General features: G+C 37.2%; 2 protein-coding genes and 2 long non-coding RNA genes across 5 annotated transcripts; 2 read left to right on the forward strand and 2 right to left on the reverse strand.

Annotated features, from left to right (window-relative positions):
* The first annotated feature begins 4,606 nt into the window (after positions 1-4,606).
* Positions 4,607-5,848, forward strand: LOC108614101 (uncharacterized). Of its 2 annotated transcripts, XM_089467652.1 has the most exons (3): positions 4,607-4,761; positions 5,087-5,488; positions 5,788-5,848. In XM_089467652.1, the coding sequence occupies exons 1-3, from the start codon at positions 4,759-4,761 to the stop codon at positions 5,791-5,793; spliced, it is 411 nt and encodes a 136-aa protein (XP_089323778.1). In that variant the 5' UTR covers positions 4,607-4,758; the 3' UTR covers positions 5,794-5,848. The 2 variants fall into 2 exon arrangements, with proteins under 2 accessions (XP_089323778.1, XP_017863518.1); XM_018008029.2 differs by having other exon boundaries at positions 5,087-5,848.
* A 2,038-nt stretch (positions 5,849-7,886) lies between these two features.
* On the reverse strand, positions 7,887-13,294 carry LOC149268997 (uncharacterized). Its single transcript, XR_016269812.1, has 2 exons — positions 10,288-13,294; positions 7,887-10,215 (listed from the first exon to the last, which is right to left on the reverse strand). It is a non-coding gene; the product is annotated as an uncharacterized LOC149268997 (long non-coding RNA).
* Positions 12,218-13,303, forward strand: LOC149268998 (uncharacterized). Its single transcript, XR_016269813.1, has 2 exons — positions 12,218-12,465; positions 12,792-13,303. It is a non-coding gene; the product is annotated as an uncharacterized LOC149268998 (long non-coding RNA).
* A 7,868-nt stretch (positions 13,304-21,171) lies between these two features.
* LOC149268999 (uncharacterized) lies at positions 21,172-22,059 on the reverse strand. The gene is made up of 2 exons (XM_089467055.1): positions 21,903-22,059; positions 21,172-21,835 (listed from the first exon to the last, which is right to left on the reverse strand). The coding sequence occupies exons 1-2, from the start codon at positions 21,903-21,905 to the stop codon at positions 21,323-21,325; spliced, it is 516 nt and encodes a 171-aa protein (XP_089323181.1). The 5' UTR covers positions 21,906-22,059; the 3' UTR covers positions 21,172-21,322.
* Between the last annotated feature and the right edge of the window lie 980 nt (positions 22,060-23,039).

Here is a 23,039-nt window from a genome sequence, read left to right on the forward strand (position 1 = left end):
ATTGCCCGCGCACTACGTCACGTGTCTGCTTTGGGCCAGAGCTGAAAACGGGTTCTCGCCGTTGGCTGAGATCAAGATAAAGGCATTTGCATTTGTGCAAATTAACTCGAATGGCTGATAAATAAGTATAAACATTTAAATCAACGAGTTTTTGCCTAAGTGCTGCGAGAACGAGTTCGATCGATAGCTATCAGCGGCAGCTCATGTTTGGCTATGAACTAGATTTGTCACCGCCACAACACCAAATATGAATGGAGATCAAACGAGTTTCAGTACCAAGCACTCATCTAGCCCCCCAATCAATTGTCAATTACTCAATACGAAGCAAAAGTTCAAAGTATCATCGCATAGAATCACGACGGCGGCGGCGGCGGCGGCACGAGTCAATAGAAGATGAAATCGAGATAAAGGTGCCAAATTGTCTAAGCAAATTGTTGAGCGCTTTGGCCATCGCTGAATTGTCTGGCCGACGGGCAGCAGCCATTATAATTATCGAGTTTTATTATGTTTTTTTTATTTCTGAAGCTAAATATATATGTATATGTATAAAAGCTAATTACTAAGTTAAATAACGATTAGATTCGGCTTAGCGGTGCTGGCTCACTGTTCTATGCTGGATCGTTCGATCTACGTCTCATTTGCATAATGAATTCTGTGTTGCCAATTAAATTTGAGCATCTTCGACTCGGACTTTCACACAGCGCGCGTGTCGCCAGAGAGAATGGGAACGAGAATGAGAACGAGAACGAGAACGAGAAATAGAACGGGGCATCAATAGAAATAAAGACTGTGACATTTTGAAGGGGGAATGAAACAAGAAATACAAATTAAAAACTATTCCACTGGATCAACTGGCTTAAATAGTTGCCAAATTCACAATGATGATGAGCTGAATGCGGAGGCGGAAATAATGCGTAACATTTGTTTATTTGCTCGAGCAGCTATTTAAATAAACTTTATTGAAGCATTTATAAATCACTCGAGTGCTCAACACATTCTACATGTCTGCCTAACTATCCATTCGCTAGAATAAATGCCTACTCTATGAAATACCCTAATAACTTTAAAATCTTTACGACTTGCTCCGATTATGTATGATAGTGATGCGAACTGAATTTACACTTGACGAAAATTAGGTTAAAGTTGATCTGCTCTTGAAGTTTCTGTTTAAAATTGTAAGCTTGAATGATTAGTGGAAATATAAAATTCATATAAATTATTATTTTTAAAAATACATGTATAAATATTTACAAATAAGAATAAATATATTTTTGTAAAGTCGAAAATATGTATATATCTGAGTAATTAAACAAAAAACCTTTTGCTTTTTTGTTTAATTTATATTATATTTTAAAATAAAAATAATTATAATAAAATTTATTTTAAAATAAAAATAATTATGATAAAATTTTAGTAATTATTTTTTAATAGTATAAAATTGAAATATATATTTTGGTTACATTTTCAAAATTAAATATATTGTGTAAAATAAATATTTGTATTTAATAATTAATATTGAAAAAAATTGGAAGAATATTTCGAAACTTGTTTATATATTTTGAATTACAATATTCATAAACTTTATATACTAAAGGCCAAGGCGTACCTTTCAGTACATTCACCTATTAAGGAGTATATTAACTCTCGTTATAATCTCATCGACATCCAATTGGAGTCAGTGTATAGAGCAGTTCGTTGTTGGCGCTTCTGCTTAAGTTTATTCATATTTAATTGAATATTTATAATGCTAATGCGAGCTGCTGCGTTGGTGAATGTGCGGAAACATGTCAGTTATTTACGATTCATTGTTTTGGACACTTGACAAAATTACTTTAAAGTGGCTGACAGGAGCGGGCCAGCAACAACAATAACAACAACAATAACATTAGTAACAACAATTTATTTATATTTGACTAAGAGCAGCTTGTCACAGCAAAAAAAAAAATTGGCTAATTCGCGAGCCAAAGAATTTTAATTTGAATTGCTTTTGGCCAAGGCTGGCAAAGACTGCAGTATGATTTCAAATCATGTGTAATTTTTGCAGCTTTGCTTAATTTATGAGCTTTTGTGTGTCGCAGTCAATTGTCAATTTATGCTAAAGATGCGATGCAAAGAAGACGCGCTAAACTGGCAACTTAATTTGGCATTGCGTATACGCCTTGTGCGCCGCCACATGTTTCGATTGAAATGTTAAAGAAAAACAAACGCAGCCCCATCAGTGTGGACAATAGAAATAAACCGCTCGATCTCCGTGCTCGACCAATGCAAATTTTTCTAAGACTTGTTGGTATTTACACGGCTCATTCAAATGCAAAATCAAAAGCGAAAACAACCGGCAGCCGTCGTAGAACGAGGCGTGTCTCTAGGCAAACGTCGTAGACGTGGGAATCGCTTATTGTTTGGCTCGACAGCATCAACAACATCAGCATATCATGTTTGGTTTAATGCTCCTTCTATTGTTCTTATTGCCTTATTGGCATCTTGGCATTTTGGCTAACAGGTCGAATACGCTATCTATACACGTGTATACAAAAATAGTTGAAGCTATTGTCCCGCCTCGCTCTAAACATTATAATCAACTAAGTTGGGGAGTCGAGGCTTCGTGACTTCCTTTCATTTCGGGTATTCAGTTTTCTTCCCCCTCGTTTTCGATTCAATTCGAGCAGTTTTTAGTGCGCTGAGCTAATGATGCGACACTTTTGACTCCATAAATTTGAGGCACAGGTATCGAACGCCGGCATTTAAGGCGGCTCACGGCTTTTAATTCTGTTTTTCTTTGATTTTGTGATTGGTTCGTACCGGTTCTTTGCGTTGCTGCTACTATGCTAATTTGGCTGGCGAACTGGTGCTTTTGGTTCCGGTGCGCAGCCATAGATGGTTGACATAAAATGATAAACATATATTCACATTAGATGATTGTTGCCATAAAATAAATAAAAATGGGTTATATTTCTTTTAAAATGCCATTATATTCAATTCACAACAACTCAATAAATCTGCCACGCCCTGCTATAGATTTAAGCGGCTGATACCGATGCATCGGCGACTGCCTTCGATTAGTTTTCCATATAAAATGACAATCGACAAAACAAATTTGAAAATATCGAAAAAAAAATACGAAAAAAAATATTGACGCAACCAACGCATCGTTTAGATCCATAGCTAATGGTAGATTGATCGCCGCTTGGTTTCTTGACTTGAAATTTAATATGCCAACAAAGTCGTTATTAATTACTTTTCAATTTTCTAATAACCGTAAAAATATCGATAAATTGTTGTTGAAACCATGTGCAGCTGGTTGACTGGCTATTTGTTTAGAATTTGTCTGCTCATGCTCGGCGATGACAATGATTCAATTAATCAAGGCGCGCAGAAGCCGCCGAGCAAGTGAAAGGCGGCATGATGTCACACCCAGTTAGAATCAGAAAACCAGTGGACTGAATTCTAGCTTAATTTTATGGCTCCATTCAAAATGGCAGCACTGCTCGGCCCTTTTCTGTAGGCCAACTCAGTGGCATTTCCTCTGCTATAGCCTTGATGCCAAAAGCAGCACCATCACATGCCAGGTGAATGTATTTCCCCCACACAAAATGTTTTTGATTCGGTTTTTTTTTCGCTTCTTCAATTTTATATCTGTTAAACGGAAATGATATTTGTTTGCTTGAAAGCCGTTAAATTGTTATTAGTTTGCAGCAGAGGTCAAGTGAGCTGACAAACAATTGGACGGGCAAGATACTCCACACATCAGGTGTTGCTATAACAGATCAACCTAATGCCAGCTGTAAGCCAGTTGTGAGTGAGTGTGACAACATCGGCGGCACGCCCCTAATTATGCAGATTTATGAGGCAGTAAATCATAATATAAAAATATACTCAAAGTGTCTGCATAATTAGAGGGCTTCACTTCGTAAGAGAGTTGGCCAAAAATATTATTCTTCAAAACTGCTATGCAAATTGGAGCGAATATCAAGAACAATACAAAAGACTTAGGCAACGAACTTCAATTGAGCCACGAGCCGTGCCAAGCACAGCGCAGCACTTAAGAGAGACGAAGCGAGAATGTCAGAGAAAGAGAAGCAGCAACTGAAAGAGTGAGACAGAGAGAGAGTATGTCAATGTGTGTGTGTGTGATCGAGTTGAACTCTTAAATGATCAAACTATCTTATTTTGTTTTGGATATATTTTTTTAAATTTTTTTTATTTGCTGTCGATGCGTCACGGCTCGTGACGACACCAAAGTGATTGGGATGGTGACTGTGACTCTGACTGTGACTCTGACTGTGATTGTGATTGTGATTGTCTATCAATGCTCGGCAGATGCTCAGGCATGCGCCCACTTCTAGCTGCGGTTTCTATCCAACCATATGATATTGGTTATATAATTTAAATTTTGATTTGAATTTGTTTAATGTTGTTAAAAGTTACTGTTGTTGTTTGACTGGCCATTGTTGCTTTTGCTGTTGCTGTTGCTGTTGCTGTTGCTGTTACTTTATTTATAACAACACATATGTGTCTGTGTCTGTGTGAGTTTCTTATATATAAATATTTTTTTTTTTTTGGCGGTCGTCGCTTTGCGCTGCTTCTCTTAGACCCACATAGCGAACCGGACGGGCCAGATATAGTATAAATTTCATAGAAACAGCCCAGCTCATCATCATTTGTGCTTTGAACTTCTTAAGTGTAAATTGCTCGTGCGCTTCTGGACGAGAAATTTTTTGCGTAACCCAACGAATCTGAAACCTATTTAAGCTTAACAAAATGGTATGTGATCCTCACAGGAATTGCGACGAGTGCTCAGAGTGTATGAAGGACAAGACATTGTGAAAAAAAAAATGATATAAATAAATAGAGAACAAATTATATTTACACACGTATACGTGTGTGTGTCCGAGTGTGTGTGTATGAACAAGAATTGTATTGAAGTGCTTCCAGTTCAAGTGTACGACTTCATTGCCAGCTGACAGGCATGAGTGGGCACTCGTCTGCATTCCATTCGCGCCCAGGCTGATGCTAAATATAAACGAACTATTAGCGAGAACCAATCAGAATCCAAGTGTACTTCAATATTTGCTCTTGTTTCCGGCAGAAATTCTTCGTGTTCGTTGCTCTGGCGCTGCTTGGCTGTGCGACTGCTGCGCAGCTGCCCGATTCGGCCACACAGGGACCCAACCCGCAGGACATTGCGACACCCGAGCCGGAATACATTGACATCGATGAGCCGCTACCAGCCGCCCCAGCGCCCCGTCCAGTTGCCCAACGGCCCCTGGCTGTGTCCCCAGTGCCCCGTCCAGTGATTGGACTGCCTCGTCCCGTTGCCCGTCCCGTTGCCGCGGCCGTGCGCCCCGTTGCCGTGGCTCAGCCGATCGCCTATGCCCAGCAGCCGATCCAGCAGCGCGCCCAGTATCTGGCCCCACTCCTCCAGCCGCAGCAGGTGGCAGGACACGCGTACAGCAGCCAGGCCGGCTATCAATATCGTCGTCCAGTCTATGTAAGGCGCGTCTATCGCCAGCGTCGCTACTAGAGAGGGGCGATGCCTAGCACTTAACCTTTGTCTATTTAATATATCTAATTTCTATATGATTTCTAATTTGTATTTGGATGTTTTTTATTTACATACAATATTTCTTCTCTCTCTTTCCATCTCTTTCACTGCCTTCCCATCCAACTGCTTCCGTTCCTGAATCCCACTCCTACTCCTACCACATCTCTACTACTTCTTCTACTACTACTACTACTACTACTACCATCTACTATCGACAAAAATGGAACTGCTATCGCAACCGTTAGCATTAATCCAAGCACACATTAAATACAAAAAAAAAAAAAAAAAAAAAAAAAAAAACAAGAACGATAACAAAACATAAAAACAAAAACAAAAACAATTTCTTCAGCAACTATCGCATCTAACCAATTCCTAATCAAAGGCGTTTCTTCGCATGAAATGCTCACGATACAAACACTAAACATCAAAAGTACAAAGAGACAAATGAAGTTCGGAAAACGAAATCGAGATTGCATCGAAATCGAAGTATTTAGTTATTGTTGAATTGCAAACTCCAAAATAAATAAATAAAAAAAATATATATATATATATATAAATTGAAAATAAATTATTTTGTAAATTAGAAAAAAGAAACAACAACAAACAAAAATACTCTTGAGTATGGTAATGTTTAATATTTGTGGGGCCAAGGTCTGTGAATGATACGCCATATCGAAGCATGACTTTAATTATAGCATTCACAACTCAACAAAACCCCACATAGAGATGCAGAGCTACAAACGCTTTATGTGTCGAACAATGCACAAAGATTGGTTCTTATTTTCGTTATTAGACAAACGGTTGCCCGCTGCGAATGCCGTCCGACATCCGATGTCCGATGTCCGATGTCTGACTGGTAGTTAGTCATCATTAATCACGAAATCAATTGAAGATCTGTGCGTACTTATCTCTATGAGAGCCGTGTACTATTTGCATACGGAAGCTGTCTGGAGTTTTGAGCATGCGCAATAGCTTAAAGAGAGATGGTCTGACTCGTTTTACTGTACTTTCGACAGACATAATATTTTAAATATTTAACTTAGTTGTTATTTGGAGCTAGTGATTTTATTTTTATTTTATTTTATTTAATTTTTGTTTTTACGACTCCGGCAAATACGCAAATTCACTAAAATACTTTCAAAATAAATTAAATTAACCGGTTTACGATCTCAGGTTTTTCTAATTTTTTGCGTCCACAGTTGCCGCTACTGCTGCTGCTGCTGCTGGATCGTCTCCAAAAGTGCAAAGAAATGAGTTAGGGAGCCTATCTAGCAACAGGGGTCCACTTAACTCACTGTTCGGGTGGTCATTTAACTGTAGACAAAGTGCTCTTGATTGACGAATTGATTGCCTATTTTATTGTGGTTCCATCACTCATTGCTTCACTTCGTTTTATGACAGAGCCGAGGTGCTAATGGCTCCATAATGGGCGACAAGAGCGGTGTAAGACTTCCGTATGGAAGACTCCTTCAATTAATTACGTATTTCCGTGTCTAATGATTGATTACGATTGATTACACTGTATTGCTATCTCAATATAACAAATGCCTTGCCCTATAATGATCTGCATATCTTACCATGGATCGAAGCAACGTTTTCACTCATTACAGTTGCACGAATAGCATTGTATATTTCCTACAAACTGTTATGCTAACACTGCCAAGCCATTTTAACGACGCATATTTTTGGGATCGAAAACATTTCAGCCTAAAAGCTGACAATAATATATGTTGAATAAAATTTTGTTTATTTTTTATTAATTAATAATTGAATGATTAGTAAAAAAGCACACAAAGGGGTTACTAAACTACCCCGTATGGCTTTATTAATAAAAAAAAAAAAAAAAAAAAATAATGTTTATTGAAGCCATTCGATGTTCTCCAGTAACCCCTTTGTGAGCTTATTGTCTATTTATTCTGCCCATTTGGGCGCACCGAATAACTTGCGTTAGCAAGTTTAAAATATTTACAAATATTAAAAAGAATATATATATAAAAAAGTAATAATATATATAATATAATAATAATAAAATAATATAATAATAATAATAGAAATAATAATATAATAATAATAAAAGGAGATGGGAGAATCAGGTTGCATTGGGCTCAGTCTCCTATGAGTTCGGTATGCAGTGAGAATGGTTGCTACCCTGTTTCTGTGCCGGTCCAATTTGTCATTGTACCAACTCGAGTGCTGGTTAATTTCATTAAAGACCGTGACCGTGTACATGCGAATTTCAAGTCGTCGCTTCAACCAAGAATATATACATATAAACTTTGTACGCCTTCATCTGCCTATTACATACCAGTTTTTTTTTTGTTTTTTTTTTTGTTTTGTTTGTTTGTTTGTTTGTTTGTTTTTTTTTTTTTTTTTTTTTTTTTTTTTATTTGTTAAAGCCCTAGCCCCTTTGTGATTTTTTTTATTTTTAATGGGCTACAAAAATGAAATCATCTTTCATATAATCTCATCCTTCGCACACACAAATTGCCTGTCCCGAAAATGATTTATTATTAAAATCAATTTCAATAGACAAATCCGAACGCCTTCTGATTAATGTGACATTCAATGTGATGCAATATTTATATTGCTTTATATTTATATGCATATAAAGCAGCCAATAAGATCTTCTATTCTCTCTTTGTTGAGTCATCTAAATTTACCGGTTCTGTCCCGAACAACTAGACACTGCTTCATTTACCTGTGTGCACTAGGGTTTATTCTTTGCACAGTGCGTTTCATGTTCTTTGTCTTAATTTTAATAAATATTACCACGTATTTTCCTTAGAGCTCTCTCTTCCTAAAATAAAATCTTTACTTTTAGCTTATCTTAGGGAAACCACTCTCAGTGCCCAGGCATAAGCACTGGTAAACATTTCGTTGCCAATGTTGTGTAGCGATTTCTCAATCCTATCCTGTTTCTATTTGGGCTCTTTTTTTTTTTTTTTTGTTATTTTTTTTTTCTTTTTATTATTTCTTATTCTTTGTCATTATCAACTATTCTTGCAACAAGTTTTAATACTATCCTTTTTCTTTTTTTTTACTAAATCTTTTTTTTTTTTTTTTTAATTATTTTTGTTATTATTATTATAATTATGGTTATTATTATTATTATTATTATTATTATTATTATTATTATTATTATTATTATTATTTTTTATCTTAAGAATTGTTTTAATTATTATATTATCTATACTGAATATTTCTATATTTCTAACACTTTCTTTTTATAGTCTCAGTAGTATCACTGACTATATCTGGCTGTGAAACGTGGGCATAGCTGGCCGAACTGGCATAGAAAATAAAAACTATTGTAATTATTTTCTGTACTTTGTTTAGGCTTTCTAATTTTATGTTGAATCCCGTTTTTGTCAATATCTTTAAGAAATAAATAAATAAATTCCTATTCGCAGTTCATTCGTTCCGTCGTTCCCATTCGTCTCACTTCTATAACAAACTCGATTATAATTTTGTCACATTTCAGACTAGGTTTATATTGAACGACCTGACGTTTTGATGTCATATTGAGCTGGATTACTAAGGATGTCAATATCGCATCTGTGGTTAATCTGGTTACAACTGCTGTGTCTGTGGGCGTGGGGAGCAAGTGCATATTGCTGTCACCCACAAATCATTAGGTTTCATCCAAAATGTGATGTTTCCTGTGGCTTCTTGTATCCAGCATTCGACGCTGAGGAGAGTTGTGTTGCAGTTTTGTGTGGAGGTCTAAGAAAGGCTTCGCCCTGCTGTGGAGGCAGATGCAATATCTACTGCTGCAATTGTGACACTGGCTGTTATGGTGGAAATCCCATAGGAGATTTTTATGCAAAATATCGGTTATTCCTGCACTTATTACCTTTACTTAATTAATTAACTGAAATAAAAACGTCATAGTAATGGGGAGACTGTTTATCAAAAGGGGGAAAATCTGGATTTGAAATAGGTATATGCCTACTATACAACAGCTTGTGATAATCTCCATATTATATTTCTTCCGTACCGAAATCTCTTGGCTTATGTAGTTCTATAATTTATGTTTAATACCCTGAACACATTGAAAATGGGAAATCAGGGAATAATGGTTTTGTGAAAAGTATGTAACAGGCAGACGGGATCGTTGCAGACCCCATAAAGAGCAAGAGCTCAAGGCGACGAGCTGAGTCGATATAGCCCTGTCCATCTGTTCGTCCGTATGAGCAAACCGATCTCAGAATATATAAGAGCTAGACAGCTGAAATTTGGCATGCATACTCGTGTATACCATATGCAGTACAAGTTTTTCTTATTTTAACTCATCCGATAACTTTTTTATCGAGAATAATCGAACTTTTTCAGCCTAATTTGAACACTTTTAGACCTGTAGACTTCAAATTTGCGTTGTATATAAAGTTAATGGATATACAGATTTTTTATACCACGCCTTCTTCGCTCTCAATTTTTAAAAACGCGTTTCAAGTACTAAAGACTTGTGCTTTGGAATACCACACACCTTTTAACCATTTGATCACGCTCTGCAAGTTTCATAAAGATAGTCTGTAGTAGGAGAGATATTATTCAACTAATAAATTCTCATAATATTGCCCACACTGCAGCGCAGCCCAAGCGAAGTCGCTGCTTACTGCGCAGTCAGCAAAACGCGTGATTATACGTACGTGTGGATGCCTGTGTATGCATGTCTGCATAAAAGAAGTGCGGAATGAGTAGAGTATCAGCTTAGAGGGTTCAGGGTTCGACTGGAGCATTCTTACTTGTTTTCTATCGACTTGCGCTGTTTGATCTCTTATGTAAATCCTTAACAATCTTCAAATTTTACACTCAAATCAATCGTTATTGAATTTAACTTTACTTGACAAGTCCGAATGTGTTTTGATTGATATAACATTTAATTTATACATACATATATATAAAGCTAAGTAGGACCATATAAGACCTCCTATTCGTAGTCGCAATTAAAACTTATAACTTCTCAGTCGCAGTTCATCCGTCCGTCATTCCCATTCGTCTCACTTCTATAACAAACTAGATTATTATTTTGTCATATTTCCGATTAGGTTTATATTGAAAGACCGGACGTTTTGACGTCATACCGAGCTGGAATACTTACGATGTCTATATCGCACCTGACGTTGATCTTAATACAACTGTTGTCTCTGTGGACGTGGAGTACAAATGCAGACTGCTGTACATCAACAAGGATTTATTTTAAAACTAGATGTGGAGTTAGTTGCGGCTACGTGCACCTAGGTGATTTTGATGCCATAAGGGGCTCATGTGTTGCAACTGTGTGTGGAGGTACAAATAGGCCTACGCCCTGCTGTGGAGTTGAAAAGTGCAATATTTTCTGCTGCAACTGTGATCGGGGCTGTTGGGCTGGAAACCATGCAAGAGACTTTTTTACGAAAAATTGGTTATTCGCGGTACGATATCGTTAGTAAATAAAATGAAATAAAAACTTTTGTATTCACTCTTATTCTCCAGAATTCGAGTTTTCTGTACCCAGACACTTGAATATTATAATACCATTAGCATTGAAAATGGAAAATCGGGGTTTTTGTGAAAAATTTATACAATTTTGGGTTTTGTTAAAATTTACCCCCTCTCCCTTAAATTTACCCCCTCACCCTCACTTTTGTAAAAAGCGTATTTCAAATACTAGAGACTTGTGCTTTGGCAATTACATGCATATCCATGTTATAATCATAATCTGAAAGTTTCATAGTAAGCGCTCACTGCCGCCCATGCGTGTTTATGCTTGTGTGTGTATGTGTGTGTGTGCGTGTGTGTGTGTGTGTGTGTGTGTGTATGTGTGTGTATGTATGCCTGTGTGTGCGTGCGTGCGTGCGTGTGTGTGGGTGTGTGTGTGTGTGCGTGTTTCTTGTGTAAGCTGAAAGACGCGAAAAATTATTGAAATAGCTAACACTCTAAGGGTTCAGGGGATCTCGTAGTCGAGCAGTCTCGACTAGAGCTTTCTTACTTGTTTTTTTAATTTCTAAAATATTCAATATAATATGTGGATCATATGCTGAAAGTTTCATTAAATTCCGTTCAGTCAAAAATTAATAAAAAATAATCAAATATTTGGCCAATTAACAAACGCACGTGCAGCAGCTACAACAGCATCGTATGCGTGTGCACACATACATTCAAACTTCTTCTAGAAACATTCGTTGAATCACATCAGCTGTTAGTTTCGTTTAGTTTTGGTAGATGGCGCTGCAGCAGTGAATCTATTTGAGTTTTGCCAGCGCCAATTGCAGAAGTGAGGTGGCGTAGTTTGTTAGCTGCATGACGCTCTATCGAGAAGTCGATGTTAACTTTTTTAATTGTTTCAAAATATTTTTATATTTTATTAAATGAGTTTTGTATTTTATTTATATTTTTAAATACATCGAAATTGAAATTTCAGCCATACTAAATCGAGCACTCTCGACTAGAGTTTTCTTACTTGTTTTGCATGTATTCGCTCTCAATTACACTTGAACTGTCAATAATCAAAAGTGTACAGTTACAAAATTTCTCAGAATACAGTCTTAAATTTGGATATATGTAAGCAATGAAACTCTCTTTTCAAACGGCTTTCATTTAGTGGATGGATCCCGTTGCTTTTTTTCATGAAAACATTGCGACTCAGACTAAAATTTGAACACTTGTAATGTTTCTCTCTTTGCGGATAGCTTTCACTCTATCATATCATCGCTTTGCGGATCGCTGCGATAATTATCGCTTATAGCATCGCTTCGCTTATCGCGGCCACTCTGACATCAGCTTTACTTCTTATTTCTTAACTATTGTGTATCTGCCGTTGACTTTGTAAGACTCCGCGTTGGTCTATTGATTATTCTAATCCTATCGTTGAACTCGTAAGGCTTTGCGTTCGCCTCTTACATATACTTATCGCTGAGGGTCGTGAGCTTATGTGCGAAAACGTAAATACCAGAACTTCTGTTATTTTGTACAGATTTGCGCTGATGGTAAATCTTTAAATATCGAGGCTTTTCCTTGTAATAATCCAATATTGAAATCAAATCAATCAGCTTTCAATTTAACTTTACTAGACAGTCCGTGCTTTCTGATAGACATAGCATTTCATTTTTAAAGCTATATATATATAAAGCTACGTGGGATTATACAAGTTTTTCTATTCGTACTCGAGGTTCGAACTTATAATTTCCCAGTGGCAGGTTATTCGTTCCGTTATTTCCATTCGTCTCACTTCTATAACAAACTCGATTATAATTTTGTCTCATTTCAGACTAGGTTTATATTGAACGACCTGACGTTTTGAAGTCATATCGAGCTGGAATACTAACGATGTCTATATCGTATCTGTCGTTAATCTTGTTTCAACTGTTGTCTCTGTGGACGTGGAGCTCAAGTGCATTATGTTGCCATGCAACGGAACTTACTTTTCGTATGACCTGTGACGATAAATGTAAAACCATATATCCTGCAATTGAAAGGGCTGGAGACTGTAATACAGATGCGTGTGGAAAAGTACCGCCTGCGCCCTGCTGTATAGATCAGAAATGTAGGCATTGCTCTGCAAGCTTATGTGGAGGTTTAAACAAGGCTAGCCCCTGTTGTGGAACTGGACAGTGCAATATTTTCTGCTGCAATTGTTTTGGGGACTGTTGGCCTGGAGATGCATATAAGGATTTTTATAAGATACATGCTGATCGGCTAATCCGCAATTAGCAAATACATTTAAATAAAAACAAATACGAAAGCTATAGTCGAGACTGCTCGACTACGAGATGCCCTAAACCATTTGTGCAATTGATATTTAATAATTCTTTGCGTCTTTCTGCTTACACAAAAAATATACACACTCGTAGACACATATAGGCACGCACGCATAAACACACATTGAGTGCTGCGTGGGCTTACTATGGGAATTTAATTGCTTAATAACGTTTGTTGTGGATGTATTTTTTTCATGAAACTTTTAGATTGTGATTGTATCATTAAAATGCGTGCATTTGCGAAAGGGGTGGGAGTGAATTATAAAAAAATCGAAATTCTACAAAGTACATATGAATTTACATATAAAATTTGGCGACTCTAGCTCTTAAGATGTTGGCTATATAATTAAATCGCTTAATTTCGATAATGCTTTCAATCGATAAAAAAAATGATGGGAAGATTTATCGGTTTTTGGAGGTAAACTCGATATCGTCGCTATATATACGGACTTAAAAAAAACAAGTAAGAACGTTGCAGTCGGGCGTTACCGACTGCGGAATACTCATTCACATCCCATCAACAATTTAGTAGTTAAGTTTTGCCCTAATACTGTAGAAAGTACAGTTTTTTCCGATTTGCCAACTGGGCGTTTTGGTCAGTTTTTAGAACGAGATAACGGTACCCTAACGCAAAGTTTGAATGCTTACCCTCAAAAAATGTGAAAATTACAGGGTATTTTTCGATATGCCACGCACCTAACGAGGTGTAGAAATTATTTTTACGTCATCGATAGAGGAGGCTACTGGTAACTTAACCATTTAAATTTTAAGCTTCTCGCTATTATACTTTAGGAGATATAAACTTTTGCGGTTTGCCACGCCCGCTGTGGGCGGATCGGGAAAATTTTAGCACTTTATAAATCGGAGATATACACGAGTATGTGTTCCAAATTTCAAGTCTCTAGCTTCATTACCGCCGAAATCAATATACTTATTCACTTTCGTGAATGAGTATAAAAAACAAGTAAGAAGGCTCTAGACGCAACTGCTCGACTAGGAGATATCCTGAACCCTCTAAGCTTATATTCTACTCATTCTGCACTTATTTTATGCATACATACACAAACACGTGGATCCACACGTACGTATAAACACGCGCTCTGCTAACTGTGCAGTAGAAAGAATTTATTAGTTGAATAATTTTTCTTGCAGATAGACTATCTTTATGAAACTTTCAGAGGATAATCATATGGTTGAAATGTGTGTGCTTCGTATTCATCATATGTATATACAGGTCTAAAATTATTCAAATTAGGCTGAAAAAAACAAAATAAATTTTTCGATTACTCTCGATAAAAAGGTTATCGGATGATTTATCGAAATGGTATACAAAATACACAATACAAATTTGGACCAATATTAAACTCAAATAGACACACCTGAAAGCAATCTGATCGACTTAGCATTTAATGGTACCAGATAGGATTTTTTGTTCTTACTCATTATCAAAACAACTCATTAGTCGTAGCTAATTCGTTCAGTCATTCCAATTCGCTCCACTTACAAAATTAACTTGATTATAATTTCGTCACATATAACTAGGCTCACTTTCATCGACTTGGGAAACAGATGTCTATATAAGCTCACATTTTACTAGGCTCACTTTCATCGACTTGAAAAACAGATGTCTATATAAGCTGGAATCGTAACCATGTCTGTCATGGATCGGTCGTTGATTCTCATACACCTGTTGCCTCTTGGGACGAGGAGTGTATACGCAGTGTGCTGTAGAAGCACAGAATTTTAATTTTGTGCAGGTGGATCTAGTTCTACGAAATTGCCTTGAGCATTCCGCTATTTTTGGAAATGTAAATTGAAGATGTGCGAAGGTTACCATACCCCTAAACCCTCCTGTGGGGCTGAAAGCGAGGTTGAAAGAAAGGTTGATTTCAGATGGCTAAAAGGCTACTAGATTTATTTAACGCGTTGTGAATATATTGATATTATATATTTGGTTACCTTTATAATTCTATAATTTTATTTTTGTTTAAACCCTGAACCCATTGAAAATGGGAATTCAGGGTATAATGGTTTTGTTAAAAGTATGTAACAGGCAGAAAGAGGCGTGACAGACCCCACAAAGTATATATATTCTTGATCAGGGCGACGAGCTGAGTCGATATAGCCCTGTCCACCTGTCTGTCCGCCCGTCCGTCCGTATGTATGAACGCGTCGATCTCAGAAGATATAAGAGCTTGAGAGAAATTTTTTTTCCTAGGTCCGTGCTGTACGTGATACATCGAGTTTTTTTTCTAAATATCTATAACTACTCCCGATATTTTATTATCGATTAAAAACCCTATCGAAAACTAGATATTTATTTATATCTCCCACTCCTTTAGAGCTAGAGCTTCCAAATTCGAAATGTAGACTTATATGTATTTTATACAATTTCGGCTTTACCCTCCACCCCTATATTCACCCACTCACCCACACCTTTGTGAAAGGCGTATTTCAAATGCATATCTATGTTTTAATATGAAAGTTTTCTGAAGAAAGTCCATCCACAAAAGAAGTTATTGAACAATTAAGATCCTATAGTAAGCCACCACTGAAGCCAATGCGTGTTTATGCGTGCGTGCGTGTGTCTGTGTGTGTGTGCATGTGCGAATAATTATTGAAATATCAGTTGCTCGAAGCGTTCAGGGGATCTCGTAGTCGAGCAGTCTCGAAGAGAGCTTTCTTTCCTGTTTACAAGAATTTCGATTAATTTCTTTCAAGAGTGTCGATATATATTATCGATAAATATTACGTTCTAATGGCTCGCCTCGTAAATTGCTTGTTATTAAAATTAACGTCAATAGATGCAATAAGTATGTATGTATATATAAAGCTATGATGGACCAGATTAGCCAGACCTCATTCGTCCGTCACTCCCATTCGTTTCACTTCTATAACAAACTCGATTATAATTTTGTCTCATTTCAGAATAGGTTTAAATTGAACGACCTGACGTTTTGAAGTCATATCGAGCTGGATTAATAACGATGTCTATATCGTATCTTTCGTTAATCTTGTTTCAACTGTTGTCTCTGTGGACGTGGAGCTCAAGTGCAGTATGTTGCCGTGCAACGGAACTTACTTTTCGTATGACCTGTGACGATAAATGTAAAACCATATATCCTGCAATTGAAAGGGCTGGACACTGCAATACAGATGCGTGTGGAAAAGTACCGCCTCCGCCCTGCTGTATAGATTACAAGTGTAGGCAATGTTCTGCAAGCTTATGTGGAGGTTTAAACAAGGCTAGCCCCTGTTGTGGAACTGGACAGTGCAATATTTTCTGCTGCAATTGTTTTGGGGACTGTTGGCCTGGAGATCCATATAAGGATTTTTATAAGGTACATGCTGATCGGCTAATCCGCAATTAGCAAATACATTTAAATAAAAACAAATACGAAAGCTATAGTCGAGACTGCTCGACTACGAGATGCCCTAAACCGTTTGAGCAATTGATATTTTAATAATTCTTTGCGGCTTTCTGCTTACACACAAAATATACACACTCGTAGAGGCACGCACGCATAAACACGCTTACTATGGGAATTTAATTGTTTAATAACGTTTGTTGTGGATGTACTTTATTCATGAAACTTTTAGATTGTGATTGTATCATTACATTTAACCTAGGTTTTTTTTTCATCGAAAATCAGGAGTCTATATAAGCTGGAATCGCAACCATGTCTGTCATGGATCTGTCCTTGTCTCTTGTGGACGAGGAGTGTATACGCAGTGTGCTGTACAAGTATTATTAATTTTAATTTTGTGCAGGTGTATCTAGTTTTACGAAATTGCCTTGAGCATTCCGCTATTTTTGGAAATGTAAAGTGAACATGTGGGAAGGTTACCATACCCCTAAACCCTCCTGTGGGGTTTATCTGAAAGCGAGGTTAGTCCAGAAAGGTTGATTTCAGATGGCTAAAGGATTTATTTAGCGCCTTGTAAATATATATTGATATAATATATTTGGTTACCTTTATAATTCTATAATCTATATTGGGTTTTTAATACAAGAATTTCGATTAATTTCTTTCAAGACCGTCGATCGATAATATATATCGATAAATATTACGTTCTAATGGCTCGCCTCGTAAATTGCTTGTTATTAAAATTAACGTCAATAGATGCAATAAGTATGTATGTATATATAAAGCTACGATGGGCCAGATTTGCCAGACCTCATTCGTCCGTCACTCCCATTCGTCTCACTTCTATAGCAAACTCAATTATAATTTTGTCTCATTTCAGACTAGGTTTAAATTGAACGACCTGACGTTTTGAAGTCATATCGAGCTGGAATAATAACGATGTCTATATCGCACCTGACGTTGATCTTAATACAATTGTTGTCTCTGTGGACGTGGAATGCAAGTGCAATATGCTGTCCTGCAACGTACATTACTTTTCGTATAAATTGTGACGATCTTTGTAAAGCCTTGTATCCGGCAAAGGAAAAGGGTGGGTATTGCGCTACAGATGCGTGTGGAAGTGATAAGCCTCCGCCCTGCTGTATAGATAACAAATGTAGGCAATGTTCTGCAAGCGTATGTGGAGGTTTAAACAAAGCTCAGCCCTGTTGTGGAACGGGATCTTGCAATATATTCTGCTGCAAATGTAATCGGGGCTGTTGGCCTGGAAATCCTTTTGACGATTTTTATGTGACACATAGTGATTTCTTGTTCCTGAATTAGCAAATCAAATTTAATCAAATTCCTCAGTAATCGGGAGGCTGTTTATCTAACGAACATGAATCTTAGAAATTTGGAGCAATATTAAACTCAAAAGGACACACCTGAAAGCAATCTGATCGACTTAGCATTTAATGGTACCAGATAGGATTTTTTGTTCTTACTGATTATCAAAACAACTCATTAGTCACAACTAACTAGTTCTGTCATTCCTATTCGCTCCACTTATAAAATAAACTTGATTATAATTTCGTCACATTTAACCTGGGCTCACTTTCATCGACTTGAATATCAGAGGTCTTTATAAGCTGGAATCGTAATCATGTCAGTCGTAAATCTGCCGTTGATTTTGATACACCTGTTGTCTCTTGGGACGAAGAGTGCGTACGCAGAATGCTGTAAGAGCATAGAATTTGTATTTCGTTCAAATGGAGTTAGTTGTACAGATATGCCTCCAGCATTCCACTATTTTTGGAAATGTAAAGTGGAAACATGCGGCGGTTTTCGTACCCCTGTGCCCTGCTGTGGAATTGGATCTTGCAATATTTTCTGCTGCAATTGTTATAGCGGCTGCTGGCCTGGAGATCCTGTGAAACAATTTTACGAAAAATATGAGGCTTACATAATATGACGAAATAAAAAGTTCTTCGTAATGGGGAGACTGTTTATCTGAAACAAGGTTGACTTGAGATGGCTAAGAGGCTACTAGATTAATTTAACGCCTTGTGAATATATCGCTATCAAATATTTGGTTACTTTTGTAATTCTATAATTTATATAATTTATTTAATACAAGAGCTTCGATAAATTTCTTTCAAGACTATAGATGAATATTACATCCAAATTGCTCGCCTCGCAAAATTCCATATTATTAAAATCAACCTCAATGGATGCAATAAATAAATATGTATATTTAAAGCTACTATGGACCAGATTAGTCAGACCTCATTCGTTCAGTCATTCCCATTTTCCACACTTATAAAATAAACGATATTATAATTTCGTTACAGTTTTAGCCCAGGCTCACTTTTAACGACTGGGCAATTGTTAGTTGTTTTGAGTTGGAATACTAACGATGTCTATAGCTCATCTGTCGTTGATCTTGATACAACTGTTGTCTCTGTGGACGTGGAGTACAAATGCGATATGCTGTAAATCAATTCAGGTTCACTTTTCTATAAATCCCAACGATAAGTGTGAACGATACTACCCAGCATATTTAAGGGAAGGCAAATGTGTCGCACAGTTGTGTGGTGGTCCACGTAAGGCAGGGCGTTGCTGCGGACAAGGTCCATGCAATATTTTCTGCTGTCAGTGTGCTTTAAAGTGTTGGAGTGGAATCGAATCCGCTGTCGAGCTTTTTTATGCGAAGTACTCCAATTTGAAAGAATAACTAATAAAAGCGTCTTTGTACCCATAAAGGAAGAGGTCAAGAGAGGTACCGAATTATAGATTGGAGACGGTACGCCGAGCTTCAAAAAACTTGGCTTTATTTGTTTATTTTTTAAGACTGTTCTATTTTCAATTTTCGAATAGTTGTTCATCCTTTCTCTTTTTGTTTGCCATGTTAGCAAATTCTTGCATAAATAAAATCAAATCATTATGTTGGAAACCAGTTGCCAATCGAATGGAACGAATGACAAGCTCGATGCGAAACATAGGCAACTGCGCTGATAGTTGAAATATAATTTATGGTCTATGTGTATTCGCATTTAAACGGAGCTGATAGCAATAAGCACTGCAAACGAAAACATTTAAGCCATTCCAGCGAAATCATCAAATTAATTAACATACCGATAGGATAGCCTGTAGAGCTGGTTTCTTTCGGTATTAGATCATATGTTCAATTTCCATAAAGACTCGTTAATAGTTTGTCAACTAAGACCAAAAATAAAAGCAATCGGTGGATGTTATTTATTTCCTGTTTGCATTAGGTTTCACTTTCACGCAGATACATATAATATTGTATATATGTATGTGGGCGGAGGCGCGCGGGCAGATTCTTCACACCTTGTCGCTCAGAAACAATGGCAGCGATTGTGAGTGCTATAAATCAGCGGCAGCATCGCCATTGGGGGTACTGTGCCACAACGAATCACCACATCAACTTGTTTGGCTTCAATTACTCACGCGAATTAAGCAAATGAGCTAAAGGTTCAATAAATCAACACGCAATATGCCAAGAATTTTTGATATACCATCACGATTCCGTCCTTCATATAGTGGGTGTTCGATCTCGAGCACAGCACAAAAACTGGACAGACGACGCCCGCATTGAAGCTGAATGAAACGGTTTATGGCGAGTGTTTTGTTCGAGTATCAACCAAAAAAAAAAAAAAAATAAATAAATAAATAACAAAAAATCTTGCAGTCGGGCGCCACAGACTACACAATACTCATTATCGCTCCAAAAACAGTTTGACTGCAATTTTTCCGCTTTGCCTCGATTGACGAGGCTAGCAGGCTAACTATTAACTGGTAATTATATGTCATTTCTATTCGATCTTATATTGTCGATCCGGAGTATATAAATATTTTAATAATCAGGTCGGCGAACGGACGAACAGCAGGACGGACATGGTACAAAACCAATAAACTCACTTAGCTCCGTAAATGAGTAATATAAAAAATTAAAAAAATCCAGTGATATTCGATGAGGCATTATTACGCTGTCGTGGCCCTCGAATTGAGCTCGTAATTAGATCTTGAGGTGGAGTTTCCCCGTCAAGCACTAAAGGTCAAGTTTACGTTTTATGCTCTTAACGTTGCGATCATATTTAACACTTAAAATTTCGAGCAGATGTCATGTGTATTTGTAATCCCAAGACATTTTTGTAAGAGTCCCAGTCTCTAGTTCACATTACAGGGGCTTACTTTTGTCCGATTTACATATCGTATTTCCAGCTATTTCTCTATATGGAAATACCTTTTATAGCCCCGAAAACCGAGTTCAATATCAGTTCACAATAGTTGATATGAGGAAGTTCCCATTCTAAGTCTCGATTCTGCTGCTTAGTTTTTGGCCTATCCACTTCTGTTAAAAGTCAAAATTTTCATTATGACTCGAAGAGATCGAGATCGAAATCGATTAACTTGACTTCCCTCGGGACGACGAAACTATATTTATACATTTAGAAGGTGAGGTAAACATTAATCACTATCTTGGAAACATTGCGCAACAGTAGATTAAAAAAAATATATATATAATAATTTTCTAGGTATTTATTTGATGGAGCTCTAAATAAATAGCAGGATAATTTACAAGGAGAAATCGAGTTATACAGTTACAGGCATATACACATGGAGTAATATCAGTTGGCAAACATGGCTAAGATAATGGCTTAAGTAATAGCTTAATAGATGAAGCGCGTGGCTGGCGGATCATAGTGGTATCCATCGTCGCTATGTGGCTCCACGATTTCCTGTGGTGGCAGGTAGACGTTGTTCGGTTCGAGTGGTGCGGCATACGAGGGAATGGGTATCTTGTAAGTTGGCTCCACTGGGGTGGGTGGCAAATAGCTGGTCTCTGGTTGCAGCGCTTCATGCACCTGTGGTGCGGGCGGCAAATACTCTGGCTTGGGTGGTGCGGGTGGCAGATAGGTGGACTTGGGCTGTGCAGGTGGCAGATAGGTGGACTTGGGCTGCGCAGGTGGCAGATAGGTGGGCTTTGGCACTTCCGGCTGCTTGACGGGCAGGTAAATGGGTGCAGGTGTAGGCAGCTCGAATGGAATGCTCGGCGGCTCGTAGTTATAGCCGGGATGTGCTTGCTCATCGTGTTGGTGGTGCTCATGGTGATCGTGGTCAAGCAGGTGGGACACATCGGCGGCAACCAGCGCCACGCCGAACAGAGCTAGCACAAGTAATTTCTAATGCCAGAAAGAGATTGAGTTAAGCGGACAAATCAATGCAGTAATTTTGTGTATAAAAACAAACCATTTTGATCGGATCGCTGTTCTGGGCTGGCGGTACGACGTTCTCGATGCTGTTGTTAGCTCCGAAATGATTTAGTTTCCGGCAAGTGCTTCTTTATTTATACATTGAACGAGAACCGCGCTACCTATAGAGCAGTCAACGTCTACGTCTCCGTCTCCATCTCCGTCTCCCTCTCTCACTCCGTCTCTGTCTTGGTGTTGCTCAGTGCCTCGGCCTGACGGTGCGTTGATCGCTGTCAGCAGCGAAGCTAAGCTTCGACTCGGCGCCCCCCCTTTAACGGCATTCGCATATAAATTCTATTAATTCTCTTTTAATTTCCAATCGCCTTATGTGCCGAGCGTTGTTGTCGCTCTGCATGAAGCGGACATTAAATCTGCACTTAATTATAAGCCTGAGGAATGGATGCGGACATGTGTATTAACTAAGGCGTTACAGATACAAATACCCTAACATTGAGGCATTTCTAAAGAACTGCATAGCTCGAAGAAAAAAAAAAAAAAAAAAAAAAACGATAAAAATCAATAATAATAAGTAGTAAATAATATTAATAGTAATAATGGTGAGAGTATAATTTAGTTAATAAATATGTATTTAAATTTTTGTTTTTGAATTCTACCTGAAATTATTTTTGAATGAAGATAAAATTATTCAGATAATATATATACATATATATTTTCTTCAAATATTATTTACTTTATTTTATTTTGTTATTTTTTTTCCATTTTTTATTTTTATTAATTTTTTATTTTTTATTTGTATAGTCTTTGATATATTAATTATTTACTTATTTAATCGTGTTACTGTTTATTTATATCAAATGAATCATTTTTTCTTTCTTTTATGCTTGTCATGGTTTCATTTCAGTTTCATTTATTTATTATTTAATATATATTTGCTCATTTATTTAATTTATTTATTTTATTTTATTTTTTTTGCTAGAGTATTAAATATTCGGCACTTTAATTATAACGGTGGGTTTTTTGTTTCTAATCGCCGACAGCTATAAACGCCTCCCAGTTTGAAATGAGTATTTAAAATAGATTTTGTTCGGCTTTGCAGAGATTTGTTTTTATTGATTTCTTTTTGTGTTTTACGAGCTTCACTAGTTTTGGCCAAGATTGCGAGGCAAGCCAATCG

This window comes from Drosophila arizonae, chromosome 4 (assembly GCF_054131065.1).
Source record: "Drosophila arizonae isolate 15081-1271.41 chromosome 4, UAZ_ARI_1.0, whole genome shotgun sequence".
Classification (NCBI taxonomy): Eukaryota; Metazoa; Arthropoda; class Insecta; order Diptera; family Drosophilidae; genus Drosophila; species Drosophila arizonae.